Source organism: Seriola aureovittata, chromosome 19 (assembly GCF_021018895.1).
Source record: "Seriola aureovittata isolate HTS-2021-v1 ecotype China chromosome 19, ASM2101889v1, whole genome shotgun sequence".
Taxonomy (NCBI): domain Eukaryota; kingdom Metazoa; phylum Chordata; class Actinopteri; order Carangiformes; family Carangidae; genus Seriola; species Seriola aureovittata.
Genome location: NC_079382.1, coordinates 13586508 through 13603600, shown reverse-complemented (window position 1 = coordinate 13603600; position 17093 = coordinate 13586508). Strand labels below are relative to the sequence as shown.

The 17093-nt window shown below is 42.3% G+C and overlaps 1 protein-coding gene across 6 annotated transcripts in view; it reads left to right on the top strand.

The window, feature by feature from the left end:
- Positions 1 to 17093, top strand: part of utrn (utrophin) — a 170979-nt gene that overhangs the window by 48131 nt on the left and 105755 nt on the right. For 5 of the 6 annotated variants that reach the window (XM_056405711.1, XM_056405712.1, XM_056405714.1 and 2 more), the window contains 20 exons: positions 220 to 348; positions 1241 to 1411; positions 1592 to 1648; positions 1986 to 2150; positions 2871 to 3008; positions 3145 to 3237; positions 3400 to 3570; positions 3872 to 4044; positions 5105 to 5255; positions 6293 to 6468; positions 7003 to 7138; positions 7585 to 7734; positions 7862 to 8014; positions 8129 to 8230; positions 8463 to 8583; positions 9125 to 9342; positions 9499 to 9616; positions 9779 to 9984; positions 10914 to 11068; positions 11224 to 11413. In XM_056405711.1, the coding sequence (XP_056261686.1) occupies positions 220 to 348; positions 1241 to 1411; positions 1592 to 1648; positions 1986 to 2150; positions 2871 to 3008; positions 3145 to 3237; positions 3400 to 3570; positions 3872 to 4044; positions 5105 to 5255; positions 6293 to 6468; positions 7003 to 7138; positions 7585 to 7734; positions 7862 to 8014; positions 8129 to 8230; positions 8463 to 8583; positions 9125 to 9342; positions 9499 to 9616; positions 9779 to 9984; positions 10914 to 11068; positions 11224 to 11413 (2973 nt within the window). Of the gene's footprint in view, positions 1 to 219; positions 349 to 1240; positions 1412 to 1591; positions 1649 to 1985; positions 2151 to 2870; positions 3009 to 3144; positions 3238 to 3399; positions 3571 to 3871; positions 4045 to 5104; positions 5256 to 6292; positions 6469 to 7002; positions 7139 to 7584; positions 7735 to 7861; positions 8015 to 8128; positions 8231 to 8462; positions 8584 to 9124; positions 9343 to 9498; positions 9617 to 9778; positions 9985 to 10913; positions 11069 to 11223; positions 11414 to 15213; positions 16264 to 17093 lie in introns of those variants that run through there. The other variant, XM_056405716.1, reaches the window with a different exon arrangement.

The following is a 17093-nucleotide window of genomic DNA, read 5'->3' as shown; positions in this document are numbered from 1 at the left end:
TACCACTAACAAAGAGACTAAGAAATGTTTCTTCTTGTAACTGTGCGCTGCAGCAAGTCATGTAAAGGTTATGGAAACTCTCATAATCAGTAAAATGTCTTTGTTTTAGATTAAGCAGAAAATGTGTAAAACACAGGAGGACCTGAAAAACAACAATGAAAGTTTTCTCTATGTCCTTATTAAAACACTGAGCCTTTATTTTCCTTTGTATTTGTGCAGAGTCACCAGAATGAGGTGGAAATTTTTGATGAGAACTTGGCTCACATCAGCACCTGGCTCTATCAGACCCAGATCCACCTGGACGAGGCTGAGCGGCTCGCTCCAACAGAGAGGGAAAAGGTGGTGAAGGTAGGAGTGAGAGAGTTGAAGCACAGTGGGGAGAAAGGGAGAACAACCCTAAACTGTGGATGCAGCGCAACTGTTACATAAAGGGCAGTTACCAGTTGATTTTTGCCTGTCGTCATTTCGGAGTCATTAATTCATTCTATTTTTCTTTTTCTGTAAATTCAGAAAAATATGTAAGAATAGGTCAAGCTTATAGCATGAAAAGCTTAGAAGTATCAAATAGTAGTTTAGAATTGCTTTATGGAAATCACCGCCTCTGGCAAGGAAATGCATTCTGTGACAATCCATCAAGGAATACCTCTCCTGTTACCCTCTGGGACAGAGAGACTTTAATGCGTTTTCACATGAAGAGATTAGTGAGGTAATGATCAATCGTTTCTAAATATCCCATTTTGGATTGTCCTCTGGTGCAGCAGAAATTTATTGTGCTCGGTTAGGATCGAAATCTTGATGAAGCACACATATTTGGACACTAATAGGACATTTTTTTGTAGTTCTTAATAGTGATTACCCAATGCCACCATGTTTCACCAGTTAGAATAAAAAGAGATTTAGAGAGAGTCAGGTCAGGAGCAAGAGAGAGAGTTTATTGAGATATGGGAAAGAAGATGGCTGAATGAGAGAACAGGAGAAGCCAAGTCTGACAGTTTCACAGTGTCAAATAATATATCTTGCAGTTGTATTCAATTTTTAACCCTTCCCTTCCTTTCGCCATGACAACTGAAGGTTGCCACTATATATCAGCTGGTCCCTGGGCCTGTTAAGCTTGATCAGTACATGCTGCGCTTAGTTTTCTGGTCTGACCCAAGGCTACTCTGCCATCCAGTCTGAGAGAGAATGACTGGTAGCATAAACTGATAAAGAGATGACCAGCTTCTCTGTGGTCTATCCTCAGAGCATGCTGGAGGAACTGGAGGACATCAGTCTGCGTGTGGACAACGTGAGGGACCAGGCCATCATCCTGATGACCAGCAGGGGCCCCGCCTGCAGAGATGTGGTGGAACCCAAACTGGCCGAGCTCAACTGCAACTTCGACAAAGTCTCCCAGCACATCAAAACTGCCAAGGTACAAAAGCTGTACAGACAGGTTGAAACTGTATTGTAAACGTTTTAACGTCCATCACCATCTTTACCAATCAAAAGCTCAGTGTGGACTTCAGTCCTGGTGCGCGCACAAAAGGTTAAACTTTCAAATAGAAAGGGGTCTGTTCAGTCAGTGTATCTGTTCCTTGTCTTTTGCTTTCAGATGATGACCAGCCTGGAGTCAGGTGGTGTTGAAATGAACCAGCAGGCACCTCAGCAGGTACAAGAATCTCACATTAATACAAGCTTTAAAGTCAGTTTAATAATTTAATAGTTAGTTCGTTTTATTAATTTCTTTAAGCAAAACCAGTTCACTCCAAAATACTCAACCAGTGATAAAGGCAATATAATGAATTTAATCCAAACTAGATTAAAAGAGCTACCGAGAGATTTTAGATAAAATACTGCCAGGCTCAGTGTGGAGTCACTGTCGTATCACAAATTACACCGAGCCGATCCTTCTCTTTGAGCATGCACTGAGATAATTACATTCATCTTACCGGCTCTGATAGCTCTGGCTGAGTTGCCTGAGGTGTGTTTTTGCTCTTTCTCATCAGGTCATTCACAGCCGAGAGATTCGAGTAGAGAGTCAGAGTCAGGCTTGTCCTGCTGAGGCTCCGGTCCCCAGTGAGGTGAAGGACCTTCAGGCAGAGCTCCAGGACAGACTGAGGGCTTTGCAGCAACAGCAACAGGACCCAGTAAACATCCTGGATGATGACAAGGTTTACAAGATAACCATTCAGTTTACTTTCATAGCTATACTAATGATGATGATTAATAATAATGGCAATATTGTAAGATAAGACAGTAAAATAGTAATTGCTTCATTAGAAATGAGCTTTAGATACTGTACTTAGATACTGGTAGTAGAATAGGTACTCTGTCTATCGTCTGATCAAAAGTTTCCATTAAAGTTTGCCATCTCTAGCAATTTCTAGAGGAATTTGAAAACGCACACATAGAAAATTGCCCCAGGATGTCTATTATTCTCTGTCTGTCTCTTTAAACCTGAAGTTTTATGAGATTTTCTATGAAGGATATGCTAGGCTACCGGCTATATAAAGCTGCCACCTGATAAGACTAACTTTGATTGGGCATTTCAAGGCTGAACAAGTCTGGAATTCAGTCTTCCTTATCAAGGTTTATGACGTTAAACACACCGGCTGAACAAATTTGACCAATCCAAAGCAAGGTCAGTGTGCCAGTTGGGAAGCTATTGTTGTGGTTTTAACAGTATTTCCCTGAGAAGTGTCGACAGCGTCTCTACTTGTTGCTTGCCTAGCGAAGGAGCAACTAACAGCTAATGTAAGTTCAGGCTGTGTAAGTTATTCTTTTTTTCATGTCCATTGACTAGAATATAGATAAACAGATAGATAGATCGTCTCCAAATAATTTTTGAATTGCATTTGACCTTACACCCTCTCTCTCTCTTTCTGCACCAGCTGGATGAGGAGAAAGCCAGTGTGGAAGACCTGCTGAGAAGAGGAGAAGAGCTGCTGCCTCAAACTTCAGACGAGGGCCAGAGGGAGGAGTTGAGACTTCTGCTGCTCCGGCTGCAGAGCCAATATTCTGCTCACAGGGTGACATGCATAGAAACTAACTTGTGTCTTCATAAACAGGACTCAAGCAGGGATTTTTTTTAACCTAGGCAAACAAAGCTCTCCACTTTCCCTCTGTGCACCGGTTAACTTGTCTTTCTGCTTGTGTCTGCTTTAGGAGCTGAGGGTGCTGCGAATCAGGCAGGTGGATGTCTCTGTGGAGTCATCGTCTTCTTACACCTTCACAGAGACAAGAGAGTTTTCAGCCGAGGTGAGGGATTAACACATTTACCAAGAAGTCACATTAACCACTGAATTGTGTTCTTCACTGTATCTGCTTGATTTGTATGAAGATAGAGTCAGTTTCACCTTTTGTGGCACAAGAGGTGTTAATATGATTTATGATTTTCCCCCTTCTCCCTCTGCGGTGTAGGAGATGTCTGCCTTGGAACGTAGCAGTGCTCCTTCATTGAGTCCCTCCGACTACCTGTTGGACATCAACAAAGTGCTCCTTGCAATGGCTGACAATGAGTTGCTTCTGAACTCATCTGAGCTCAGCAGGGGGCTCTATGAAGACTTCTCCAGCCAGGAGGACACACTGAGGGTGGGACATCTCTCATATATTCAAACTGCTATATCAAAAATTATTATTGTAAAGTCACAAAAATAATCTGTTTAGTGTATTTGCTTTCACAAAGTTGAACAAGAAAAAAACAAACCTGTCCTTTCCTTAAAAGTGATCAGCAAAATATTGAAGTCAGTCTGTTTTAGATAACCAGCTGCCACAATTAAAGTTATGCGATTTTCTTCTGTTTGCATGCTTGTCGCATAAAGTTTATGCCACAGTTTTAATTAATTCATTTTGCTGCCTCTTTTTCCTTTATCGTTTGTTTTTCTTTTCCCAGAATATCAAATTGAATCTGGAGCATCTGGGTGAGCAGGTTGCGGGGACCCATGAGCGCCAGCCTGATGCCATTCGGGATGCTTCGCCTGCTGAGGTGACTCAGATTGGAGACGCCCTCACGCAGCTTAACGCCGAGTGGGATCGCCTTAACCGCATGTACAATCACCGCAAGGGGTACGTGCACCGACCCCACACACACAACCAGATTACATTGTACATACATTCATCAGTTAGAAATAAGGTTTTGATTCAAACTTGAATAAGTCTTTCACAGAAAATGCTGTGACAGGGGAGAGAAATGAACAAGCTGCTGATTTCAGATGTGAATGTGTGTGAAATTGTGTGTCAGGATATTTGGTCGGAGCTGCGGGGACATTAAATGCCAGCTGTCTGCTACTCAGGAGACAGCAGGAACAGATAAAGAGATAGACCAGGGCACACAGTCAAGCTCCGTACACACACTTAAACAACACACAAAGAAACAAACACACACTGACCTTGAATACCATCAAAACAATTCCTTGGGCATAAACAATCCCATGCCTCCACATATTCACTCACTCATTCACACACACACACACACACACACACACACACACACGCACACACGCACACACACACACGCACACACACACTGGCTGACCTTGAATCCCATCAACACTTTTCCTGAGGCATAAACAGTCTCCATTTGCTGAATACAGCAAAGTGTGTGTGTGTGCACATGCTAGAGTAACCCTAATTTTGAAGATTGCACACAAATGCTGACGCACTCAGCCTTTGTGTAATCACAATAACCTCTACGTATCATTTAAAATTAAAGAATGGAGTATTTCTTAAAATTACTCATCAAGAACTAATTTCCTCACCTTTTCTCTAATCAGATTTGTTCTGCTCCAAAAGATGCTGTAAGAGGAAATAGCTGTCACGCAGACTATCAGTGTGATAAAAGATCTATTTTTGTATTCGGCATTTTAAGTAACCAATCAGACTTTGCTGCTTTGCTTTTCAGGGGGTTCCTGAGTGTAATGACGTTTTCCAGTGTTTAATAGAGGTCACCTGCCCCATTTTTCCTTATCAAAACACATTTTTCCTTGAAGACCAGATTTATTTTATTTTTTCACTCGTTCGAATGAACCTCACTACAAATTTAACTCAGGTTTAAGTTTCACATGCTTTGTATGTGTGTGTGTTTGTGTGTGTGTGTGTGTGTGTGTGTGTGTTTCCTTTATAATAGGAGTTTTGATCGTGCCATAGAGGAGTGGGGGCAGTTCCACTGTGACATGAATGACCTGAGTCAGTGGCTGACTGACACTGAGACACTGCTGTCTGAGAGCGTTGGCCCTGATGGACAGCTGGATCTGGACTCTGCACGACAACACCAAGAGGTCAGTGGAGGGTGATGGAGCATGTGGAGGTCTTAATGGACATTTTGTTCAAGTGTGTGTGACCAGATTTCACATGCGTACTGGGGTATTTCACATCTTTTCTTTTTTTTTTGACATATGCATTTGATCACATCACAGCAGAGACTTCTGTAAGTTTAGCAAATAGAACAACATGCAGATGGTTTTGTATTTGTAGATTTTCGACAGTATAGAAACTATTCAAGGCATACCACATTATCTGGATAAACTAGTAATTAGTCAAATATAGATTGACAACATTCCATATGTTTATAAGCTGAAACCAAGATTATTACCTTCCCAGGACGCCACAGTAATATGCTTGAGATATTAGTAGCTGGATGGTTGGAAATGTTAAAGAAGAGATAATTGCATTTTGGTCCCCAAAGTAAAAAAAAATCAGTGCTACACTGTACCTGATAAACAAACACTCTGCACATCTAACTGTTCATTATGCAGAGCGAGAAATGGAGAGAAGTGAACTGAAGAGTGAGATGAGAAGAGGCCTTTAATTTTGCTTTGTTTGATTACTAAAGCAGCGCTTTCATTTCCAAGGGGAATTAAATTCTCTGAAGCCGCGGCATTATCGCTGACAGCACCGCCACAATTAACACCTTTTATCAGTGTGATTTGCAGAGCCCCAGCTACAGTCCGTCTGCTTCGCTCTTTTACACGTTTTCACAGTTGCTGAGAATGTGACTTGGATCAAGGGGATGGGAACTGAGAGATCAATTAGCTGACTCACCCTTTAGTGGACGCTACAAGCACTCAACTCTACTTTGTGGATCTGTCCTGGAAATCGCTCTTGGTGGAAGTAGACATTTGGCAGCTTAAATCTTGATTTGCCACAAATCATGCCCGTCAATCAGAGATTTGCCTGGAGAGATCGACTTGAGCAGGGGATTTAGCCCTGAGTCAATTGGCTTATTGGCTTATGCTCTTTGATTGATCCCTGATTCCACCTTTTTTCTCGCTTTTTCTGTCCATAATACTCTTTCATTACTTTATACACATTTTAGGAGCTGGAAGAAGGTCTTGCCAGCCACCAACCTGTCCTGACCATACTGACCCGCACTGGGGAGCAGATAATTGGGCAGCTGTCGTCTCTTGATGGACCACTTCTTGAAGAAAAGCTAGACACTCTGGGTCAGCGCTGGAGAGCTGTCAACCGCCAGGTGCTGGACAGACAGCGCAGGTAGTGTATCCATGGAAACACGCAGGATGCAGTGGCATTTAAATGAGGCTGCATGGATTGAAAACATTAAGGGGATATAGTCAAATTTGGATACTGAGGCCAAGTGATATGTAATACATATCATTGCTGTGTCTTGATTATGTAACAGCTTGATTTTACAGCGCAATATAGCACAGAGGTTAGCGCTCGCTCTCTATCACTGTCAGACTTTGTTTCTTTATCAGTGTTTGGCAGGTTAAAATTATCAGTGTGGTCAATCAGTCTATAACAGTAATCTAAATGTAAATTTTAGGATTAGACCTGCAACCGGCAGGAAATGGAGATCCTTATCTGAGTATGTAATATACAGTATGTGTGTGTTTTTGTGTGTGTGTGTGTGTGTGTGTGTGTGTGTGTGTGTGTGTGTGTGTGTGTGTGTGTGTGTGTGTGTGTGTGTGTGTGGTGTGTGTGTGTGTGTGTGTGTCTGTGTGTGTCTGTGTGTGTGTGTGTGTGTGTGTGTGTGTGTCGTGTGTGTGTGTGTGTGTGTGTGTGCAGGCTGGCTGGCGAGGACCCGGCTCTGTCAGACCTGGTTAGAAGACGCGAGGAGCTGGCTGTATGGCTGGAGCAAGCGGAGAACGCTGTCAGTTCCCTGCCTGTCACCGCCACTGACAAAAACCTCAAAGAACTCAAGGTACAGCGAGGCCCAAAACATGCTAAAGTTATTGCGATTCATGGGAGCACAGACATTTCTATTCCTACCCTAGAGCTGGTAGATTTAGCTATTTTTATGGTCAGCTCTGACTGTGTTGATGTTTCCTTTTCTTTTTCCCTATTTGCTTCGCTGTAGCCACAAGTTGCTCTCTGTGTCTCGAGCAAAACTTGTGAAACTCAACAAACATACACAGAGTGAACTTAACTCTCACTTCTCTTGTTTTGAACAATACAATTTTGTCATTCCTTCTTGACAACGTTAGCCAGACTGTTCTCCCCCGTGGAGACACATTGCAAAAAGTACAATGAACGTGACATTATGTGGCTAAGTGGAGCTATTGTTCTACTCCTGACTTGCACAGGTCTCATTTTCAATAAATCAGTCATCCTTTGTGTAATTAAGGGTCAGTGCATGTTTCCTCGCAGGCCCTCGCTGAGGAAATGGATGCACAGAATGAACGTCTCGGTTGGCTAAACAAGCACGCTCCTCAGATCCTTGCCAGTCCCAGTTTGAGCCCTCAGAGCAGAGACCAACACGTCAGCAAACTGAGAGCCATCAACCTCAGTTGGAGCAAGGTGAGAATTGTAGTTCATATTCCAACTTTTAAAATGACCTTTTTATTAGTTTATCTCTACCATCCTCTTGTCTTATTCCTCCTCCTTACTTCCTATAATCATAGTTTACTCCCCATTTACCCTGCAGGTGACCCATGAGTTGTTGGACAATGCGGGGGAGGTGGAGGCCAACCTGCAAAGTCATGCACAGTTCCAGGACAGGATGGACAGACTCACTGACTGGGTTGTCGTCACACACCAGACAATCATGACCAGAGGCCTAAATCCTGTGCAAGCACAGGTAGATCTTCTGCACTCCAAATACATCACAAAAACTAACACACCTAACCTCACTGAAAGTTCAGTTACTGTACACACAGATATTGTGTCTAAAATGAGCTCTTACCCATCACAGGCTCTGGAGGCCTCCATGAAAGACAGGAAGAAGGACCTGGAGGAACTGTTGGCTCATTCTATAGAGCTACAGAGACGACAGCAGCTGTTGCCTCAGGAAAAGGTCCCAGTTTCCATAGTAATATAATTTAAAAGAGAACCAATTCTAATTGTAGCATTTAATTATACCATATTGCACTGTTGAAATGCCACTACCCCACTTTGGGTAACCCAGTTTCCTCTAATTTATTAAAGATTAATTGACTGCTTTTTTCAAAGCTGGATACACTCTGCTTTCTGTTGCTAATATTTTGCACTCAACCATTAATTGTATGTATGTGCCTTCATGTGTGTAGAGTAAGGTAGAGCAGCTGGCAGCTGATTGGAAATCCCTGGATGGTCGATTGAGGGAATCTCTTCAGCCCCCTGTCTCTCCGTGGGCACAACACCAACATGTCGTCCAACACCAGCAGCTTGGTAAATATGTGGAGAAATGCACTTATATAAATTCATCATAATTACTCTCATTTCTATATCAGTAGTTTTGTCTTTATAATATGTCAAGGGCACGTGGATGAAAAGACTCAACACAGTCCCAATGAAGCAATAAGCTTTTAATAAGACAGGAAAAATTTGATTTTTGAGTCTTATGGATCATTAACAAGATATGACAAATATATAAACATGTACTTTCATTAGAGGTAATAATAAAGATACTCAAGTGGCAAATTTGAAATTCTTTATTAGCTTATCTCAATCTAAAGCACGAAAATGCCTGATGAAATACTAAATAAGAGTTGAGCAACAAAGTCCTGGTTGTGTACCATTTAAAACAAATCCTGATGCCTCATTCATCATGATTTAGTGTGATGCCACTATCCTCTGGGAGCCATTTGGCAGCACCTCCTCTCTCACTCTAACATCTTTAATGTTCATTGCATCATTTCCTTTTAAAGAAGATCTATATGTCAACATTACTTGCCTTGAGTTCCTCGCCTTTTTTCCACCCTTACTTCAGTGTCTGCGGTCCCCTCAGCCGTGCAGATGGCCAGCCTGGTGAGCGAGGACCCCCACCACCAAACTCCGCACACACCAGAGACCGTGGCGCCCACCGACCTCAACGAGACAGCCACCGAACTGGCAGACTGGCTTCTCCTCATCACGCAGATGCTCAAGTCTAATATTGTCACTGTGGGGGACACGGATGAGATCAGGACCACCATGGGACGCCTTCAGGTGAGAAGAGGAGAGGAAAGAAGGAATGGAGGGAAATGGGGGAGTTGTTTGTGGGATTAACATTTTTCAATGGAATAGGATGTTTTTTTTTCGCTGCCACTCTACACTTTGTGTGATGTGTTTGTGTGTATTTTTACATGTGTCTCGTTCTGGCAGGTGACAAAGAGTGACTTGGAGCAGCGTCACCCACAGCTTGAGGACATTTTCACCCTGGCACAGAACATCAAAAACAAGACCTCTAATCTGGATGTTCGCACATCCATTACAGAGAAATGTAAGGAGAGAGCAGGGTGATCACACTGGAAAGAATTAACAGTGACTGAAAGGATTTGGTGTTGTTTAATCAGCACTTCTATTCATGCTTGTAACAGTGCATCTTTTCCCACCTTTAAATCAGTTTAACAGTATCACTTTCTCTTTGCCCATCTGTCTCTAGTGGAGAAGGTACGCAGCCAGTGGGACAGCACTCAGCATGGTGTTGAGGCACGGCTCCAGCAGCTGGATAACATGACTGGCCACAGCAACCAGTGGGAGGAGCAGAGGAAGGAGGTGAAGGCCCTTATTGGGCACAATGAAGGACGTTTCCACAACCTTCTTCAGCAGTCCAGAGATCCTCTGACTAAACAGCTTGCTGACAACAAGGTTAGGGGAAAGTTTCACTGCTAAACTTTCTCTCCATGTCCTCAGGGTGTCTCATGCCTGTCTTTCCTGAGGTCATTTACTGTGATTCTGTATCTTTGTGAATACGTTAGACTAGTCTAACGTAGAGAATGTGTCTACTCACTTTCCTAAAAGAGAGAAAAAATCTTAGACCAAATCAAACTTACTTCATAAAGTATTAGAGATTCTTTATACAGCCTTATAAGTGTGTACAAGGTGGGAATGAATAAATCACCTCTCTGCAGTTTCACTTTGAACCTTAATAACATTTGTACATCCACATCATCCATCATCTTAATTTGAGATGATGACTTGGCCGAGAGTATCTAGAAACACAGTCTGCCTCATGAGTGTGTCTGACACATTACAGGAACCAAACACTAGAGGGCAACTGAGTGTAACAGAATCCAGCATGTTAGATACACAGCTATCTATCCGTGGTTTGTGTGGTCTTGTAATCATGAGTAATTGTCCATTTAAAAATGTGAAGTGTATATTTTTTAGGCAGAGAATGTGCCTTGGGCTCCTATATGGATGATTTATTATCTAATGCTAAATTAATATAATAATATGGCCTTATGACAGTTGAGTCTTATGTAACCTTGCTTGATTAAGCAGAGGTTAGACAAACAATGTCAGAGGACTGAGCAGTAGAATAACACATTTTTTTGTGTTTTTAATGCCTGACGTTTGATTTGATGTTGCTAAATTTAGAGAATATGTCATTAATACCCTTTCATAGCTATTTGTCTTACTAAAAGAAGATACCAAGCCACAAAAATGTATAGAAAACAGTGCAGGCAAATGAACAACTGCAGTGATGCCAACAGGGCCTTCACAGTGACTCACAATGTTTGTCACATTTTCACTGTCATGATGACCCTAATGTCACCGTGCTGATTGCTCTACAGGTGTTCCTCCAAGACCTGGGCCGAGGCCAAGGCGCAGTTGCAGCCTTCAACGAGCTGTCCAGTCATCTTTTGCGGGAGTACTCTACTGACGACACCAGGAGAATCAAAGAGGTCACGGATCAACACAACGCTGCCTGGAACAGCATCAACAATAGGTGAGCACAACGCCTGTTTGCCTGTCTGTCTGCTGGTATGCATCGAATGAGAAGCTGAAGTTGCAGCCAGTATTTAATCATGTCATGACTGCTACAGTAGTTACACATCTATAAATCATGTGTTACATATTTGACACATTAATATTAATTTGCAGGGCAAGTGACCGTTACACCCAGCTGGACAGTGAACTGAAGGGTCTGCAGATGTCTCTCAGGGAGCTGGAGTCTTTCCTCAAATGGCTCCAGGAGGCAGAGACTACAGTCAACGTTCTGGCCGATGCCTCCCAGAGGGAAGACCTGTCGCAGGACTCCGCCCATGCCAAGGAGCTGAGGCAACAACTGGAGGTAGGGCTGCAAATAGAAACTATGAATCTATGCACAGGTGCTACCCTATTATCTTAGTGCCATCCTTCATTAATGCATCCTTCACCAACAGAACTGAGGCACCCACTGAGGTGTGTGTGGGTGCATCCATTTGTACGCCGTTGGTTAAAGGTGTGTGAATGAGAGGGTATACAGAGGGCATGTGAGTGCCTGTATGCATCGAGTGCAGCTCATTGATCGTCTTGTCCTATGCTGCTTAGGAATTCAGTGCAAGCGTGTGTGTGTGTGTGTGTGTGTGTTGTGCTTCCTCTCACTAGCTTGTCATTTACCTAGACCTTCCCTCAGGGATCCGTTGACACATATCATCTTATGCTTTATGTAACATTTTAATCCCAAAATCATTTCACCTCACCCTTTCAGCGGATGAAACGGGCACTAATCTTTCTTTTTTAACATCTTATTTTAGTTGAAAAGTATTTCTTAAATAAAGTACTGAACCTGTCAATCTTTTTTTGGATTGTACACCGAGGGGCTTTCATTTGCAAAACCGTTTTTTTTAGTAGAAAGGAGCAGTGATTTGGTGTATGTGTGCATATCCAAGCTTCCTGTTGCTCTTCAGAACAACTCCTTGTCCTTGAGAAAATGCTGCAGTGTCATACATTCTTCACAACCGAAAGCTTCAGTTCAATAATAACATTGACGTTGTCTTGAATGAAACTGTGCTCTCACTCCCATTTGCAGTGTCCAATTATCTAAAAACAGGCCAAGGTTATAGAGAACTAGACCTACCACCTCGCAGTTTACGTTCACATTCATATAATATATGTAGTAAAGACTTTGAAGGAAGGTATTAAGTGTTTTTGCAGAATATTGTGATGTCACAGTGCAGTTGACCTTTCATTGTGTTGATATAAAAAGCTATCACGTCATTATTTTATCCCATTAAACATTTGTGTTCAACTGTGTTAAATTCTTTAGTCATGGTCGAGTTTTGTGAGGTCACAGTGACCTTTGCCCTATGACCACTAAATTCTAATCAGTTCATCTTTGTGTCCAAGTGAATGTTTGTGCCACATTCAAAGAAAATCCTTCAAGGCGTTCCTGAGAATGGAAAGGATGAATGGATGGAGGCATAAAAATGACAGTTAATCACTGCATGAATGGCCACAAAGATTTTAGCGAATTCATTAACTTGGTGTGAAGGTGAGGATTAGAGACTTCTGCAGCTCATTTTTGTAGCCTGACTGGATTTGTGTCTAATATAACTCTGATAATTGGGAAGAAATGGATATTGTTATCATGTTCTACATTTATTGTATCAAATATAATCCATCATTATAAGCCCTTTCACAATTTTAAAGGACATAATATACTGAATACTGTTGGATTTTATTCCTAAAAAGTCCGTCAAAGACATCTCAAAGGTCCTGTGTGTGGTAAATGTGGTGAAAGTAACTGAGTTGAAATTTAATTTAAGTATCAGTCAAAGGCTAATATTTGAAGAAACACTGGAACTTACAGCATATCAGTGGATCTGAATTGAACAGTCGGAGTTGAGACCTATGGATAATGCTCAAGTGTAGAAACTGGGTTAATCAAACAAAGACGTATCTTTGTTACTGATTATACATCCATCATATCTTATTCATATATACAGAGAATTTACATTTTTCTGTAATCTCATGGAGCTGGTACGTGGTATATGGTATATAAGTCACCCCACACATGTGCACACATGGTGAAGGCCATAGCAATAATGGCATCCACCAGAAAAGTGCAAAGGTGCCCACAGCTTGAAGAGCTGCTTTTATCAAGCCTGCCTTGTGTATTTGGCTGTGGGCTTTACACTTATGTGTGTGAGTGTGTTGACCGTAGCAATGTGAGCAGCAGAGGCATACATGCCTCCCACAACCTTTTAGCTGCGACCCGGTACTGTCAGTACCATGAACACTGAGCCAACACAACACTCAGTCTCCCTTGTAATTCCCTGTGAAGCAGTCGATACTCTGTGGAATGACTTGAAATGTACGCGGTTGCCAGTTAAACCTTGTCTAAACAGAGCTCTTCAGTAAGCTCATCATGATCCCCCTCTCTCAATTGATGCGATTGTGTGTGTGTGCGTGTGCACGAGCCTGCCGGTAAATGATGATTATTCTAGCTGGCTGTGTAGGTAAGCTGCATGTTGGTTTAAAGGAATTTATTTGTATTCATTTCTCTTCCCTGCCTTGGAGTCTCCCTTCATCTGTAAGAAATGACAGTACATGCAGCGACCAAGTGCTGTAACGCATCCCCTAGTGCTGCACTGAATACACCAGTTGTGTATATGTGCCAGTTTGAGCTCATTTTAAATGTATGAGTCATAGTTACGGGGAACCGTCGGTGTGAAGCGTGCTGCTCTCGGGTGATACAGAGGTTTTCATCCTCACTTCAAATAAATGCCTCTTGTCTTTCGGTTGGGAGAAAGAGAGCGTGTTTTTCAGCAGCACTTCAAATAAAAGTCCAACAGAAGGAGTCATAGAGAACGTGAATAAGTTTAAAAAACCTACCTTTGTGTAAAACTGTGGTCAGTGGCTCTGTAGGAGCTGAGCGGCTGTTTTCTGATAATCTCTGCTGATTGTGCACCTATCTCTGCTTTAACCTGATTTTCTCTTATTCTTCTCCTACCCTTTGTCTCTTAATGTCATCTCTACAGTGCATCTCTGCGCCTCCACCAGATTTATTCTTAAAAGATTTAGCTGTTTTCCGCACTGATAAAAGATGCTTAAAAGCCTTTTATCTTCTCTTGACCTTGCCCTCCTATCTTCTCTCCTCCTGCTCTACTCTTCCACCCACACACTTTTCCATTTCTTTTATCTGCTCTATGCCAGTAAGGCCCCCCTCATTTCTTCTCAGCTAATCTCTGGAAAGTTGCATTTGGATCACTCAAACACAACACACATTCATACACACTATAGAACTGCAAAGTAGGTGGAGTTGCTGCTGTTGGTAATTTTCTCCACTCCACAATTCCCTTTTAACATTATCCTCTGTGTTTCTTCACATAGAAACAAATGTGTCTCTTGTATTAATAAATGATAATGTAATTTTATATTATAGCCATCAGTTTGAAATAAAAAATGAGCTCAAGACCCAGTCCGTTTTCTGGAGATTTCAAATGCATCTCACAGTATTTCTCGCCGATGGAAGTTTGTTCAATCGTCATGGAGATAGCTCAGGTGTCTGAGACAACAAGCGTGGCAGATTCCATTAGCTGAGGAAGACAGTGATCTGATCTGATACGATCCATGAGTGTCACCTGAAGTAGTGCCCCTATGGTGGCAGATGTACCAGACTGTGGTTGTTATGGTTACAATATATACACGTGGTTAAGCTTATGGAACATTCGTGGTTTGGTTGTTTTTAGGCACAAAAAATACTTGGTTAAGTTTAGGTAAAGGTCATGATTTGGATTAAAATGGGTGCTTCATTTTTTACAGAACAGGTTCCATAATGCTTTACTTAAGACAGAAAGTACAAAACATGTGGCATACGCATAAGAAATTTGATTTCTGATTGAAAAGGAACAGGTATACTGTCCAATACTCATGATTCAACCAGGAGAGGTTCATTCACATCCAAGCCGTGGAAGCGTCCCAGCTGTCAGTCACTAACGTTGCAGATGCAGAAAATGAACGGGACTTTTACTTCCAGGAACACTGGATGCCTGAAATAACTCCTCCTTCTCCATAATGCTATTGTGTGTGTGTGTGCATCTCATTTTGTGCTCTGAGTTCTCGCTCAGTCCCTCTCTCTTTCACTGTTGCGCTCTCTCTCTCCCTTTCACCTTCTCTCTCGCTCATTGATCTTGTTGGTTGCTTTGCGTAATATCATTCTCCCTTCATGGCAGAGGTAGTGGTTTTTTTTGTCCTTTACCCTGCTTGGTTTTGATCCGTCTCTCCTTCTTTTCTTCTCCTCTTTCTCTCTCTGTCTTTCTTTGGTCCAAAAGGATTACGGAATCTCTCCCTCTCTTCCTCTCTCTCTTTCTCGCTCCCTCTGTGTCTCTCTCCCTTTCTTTCTCTTACTCGTTCCCCTCTCTTCCTCCCTCTCTGGATCAGTGGCAGTAAAAAGTGAGCCGCGTATAACCAGCATCTCTTCTCGTCCAGTGCAACCCGTGCCTTCCTCTCTCCTTTCCTCCCAGCTTGCCAGCACTTTCTACTCTTTTCTCCCTGTTGATTTTTTTTTTCCCTGGTCTTCTTCTTCATCTTCTTAATTTTCTTTTTCTTCGTCACCCTCCTCTGACTCTGCAGGGTGCCGTCACAAGTGATTTTTGTTTGATTCTCTTCTGGCTCTGCGTTCGGGGTGCGCGTGTGAATGTCCGCGTGGAGGAGAAAGTGAGTGTCTCGTCTTGTCCTGCTCTCCTGCAGTGTGTGTGTGTGTGTGTGTGTGTGTGTGTGTGTGTGTGCATGCTGTGAGCAGTGTCAGGGTGTCTGTAAAGAGAAAGAGAGAGAGAGAGAGGTAACTGAGGCTGCGCTCACTGTGTGTAGTGTGTGTATGTATGTGACGAAACGTGGGGGCATGCTGAGCTGAGAACGCTTGCGAGTGTGTGTGTGTGTGTTTTTTTTCTTTTTCTGTGTGTGCATGCGTGTGTGTGCGCATCACGTCAGCTTGGCTGGGGTCTGGTCGGCTGGCTAGGGAGAGGGAGAGGGAGAGGGAGAACAATATGAGCGGGGTAGGGCAGTGCTAGCATGCGGACCAGGAGCAGGCTGCTGCAGACTTGTAGCATTCTTAAGATGATGGCCATGGTCCGGACCTCCCTCCAGAAAGTGGTGGTCTTCCTACACAGGCTCCAGAGGATGGCCATCTCCTCACCGCGCTACCAGAAACTCTGCAAGGTACGTGGACTCCAAGGAAGAGAGCAGACTGGAGGACAGAGAGTTTGTTTTGTTTTTTTGTTTGTTTGTTTGTTTGTTTTTTTGTTTGTTTTCTTTTTTCTAGATTAGGTAGAAATATGTTTTAAACTTCAACGTGTGTGAAGTTGATTTTTTTTTAACATATTGATTCAGCTTACAAAACTTTTATCATGTTATTTTGAGTTTTCTTGAAGCTTTTGGATTCGGTGTTGAGACTATTTTTTCAATATTTAAGGCTGTTTGTGATTTGGTTTGTGCCTATAAGCAGATAGTTTTTGCAAGGTATGTGTATTTTTTCATTGTAGAAGTCCTTTTCTTTTCTTTTCCTTTCTTTGCAAGTTGTCTTTCTTTTCTTAATCCGTTGTTTCTCTATTTTTGGTCTTTTTATTCATGAGTCATTTGGTTGTTAAGACATTTTGTTCCAGCTGATGTTGTTTCAGGGACTCTGTCAGTATGCCGTTCTGAAACATATTTTTATATATATATATGTGTGTGTATACACTTCACTGACTCTATAAGACTTTTGGCACTTTTTCGGCATAAAAAATAATGATTCCAACTCTTGTGGTGTGTGTGCGCCCCTGAGTGTGAATTCGCTTTATATTTTTGTCAGCATAGTGTCAGTTTTGAAGCGAGTTCTGACTTTATAGTGGTGCAGGCATAAACAAACTAACAAGGCAGCGTGTGCATATTGTGTTTTTGCAGTTTATGTATGTGGAGTCATCCTGACAGGATATATTGTTAATGAAAGGAGACTTGATTTCCTCAGTGGTCAAAGGATTTAGGAGAGTTTGCACTATAATGGCTGTGAT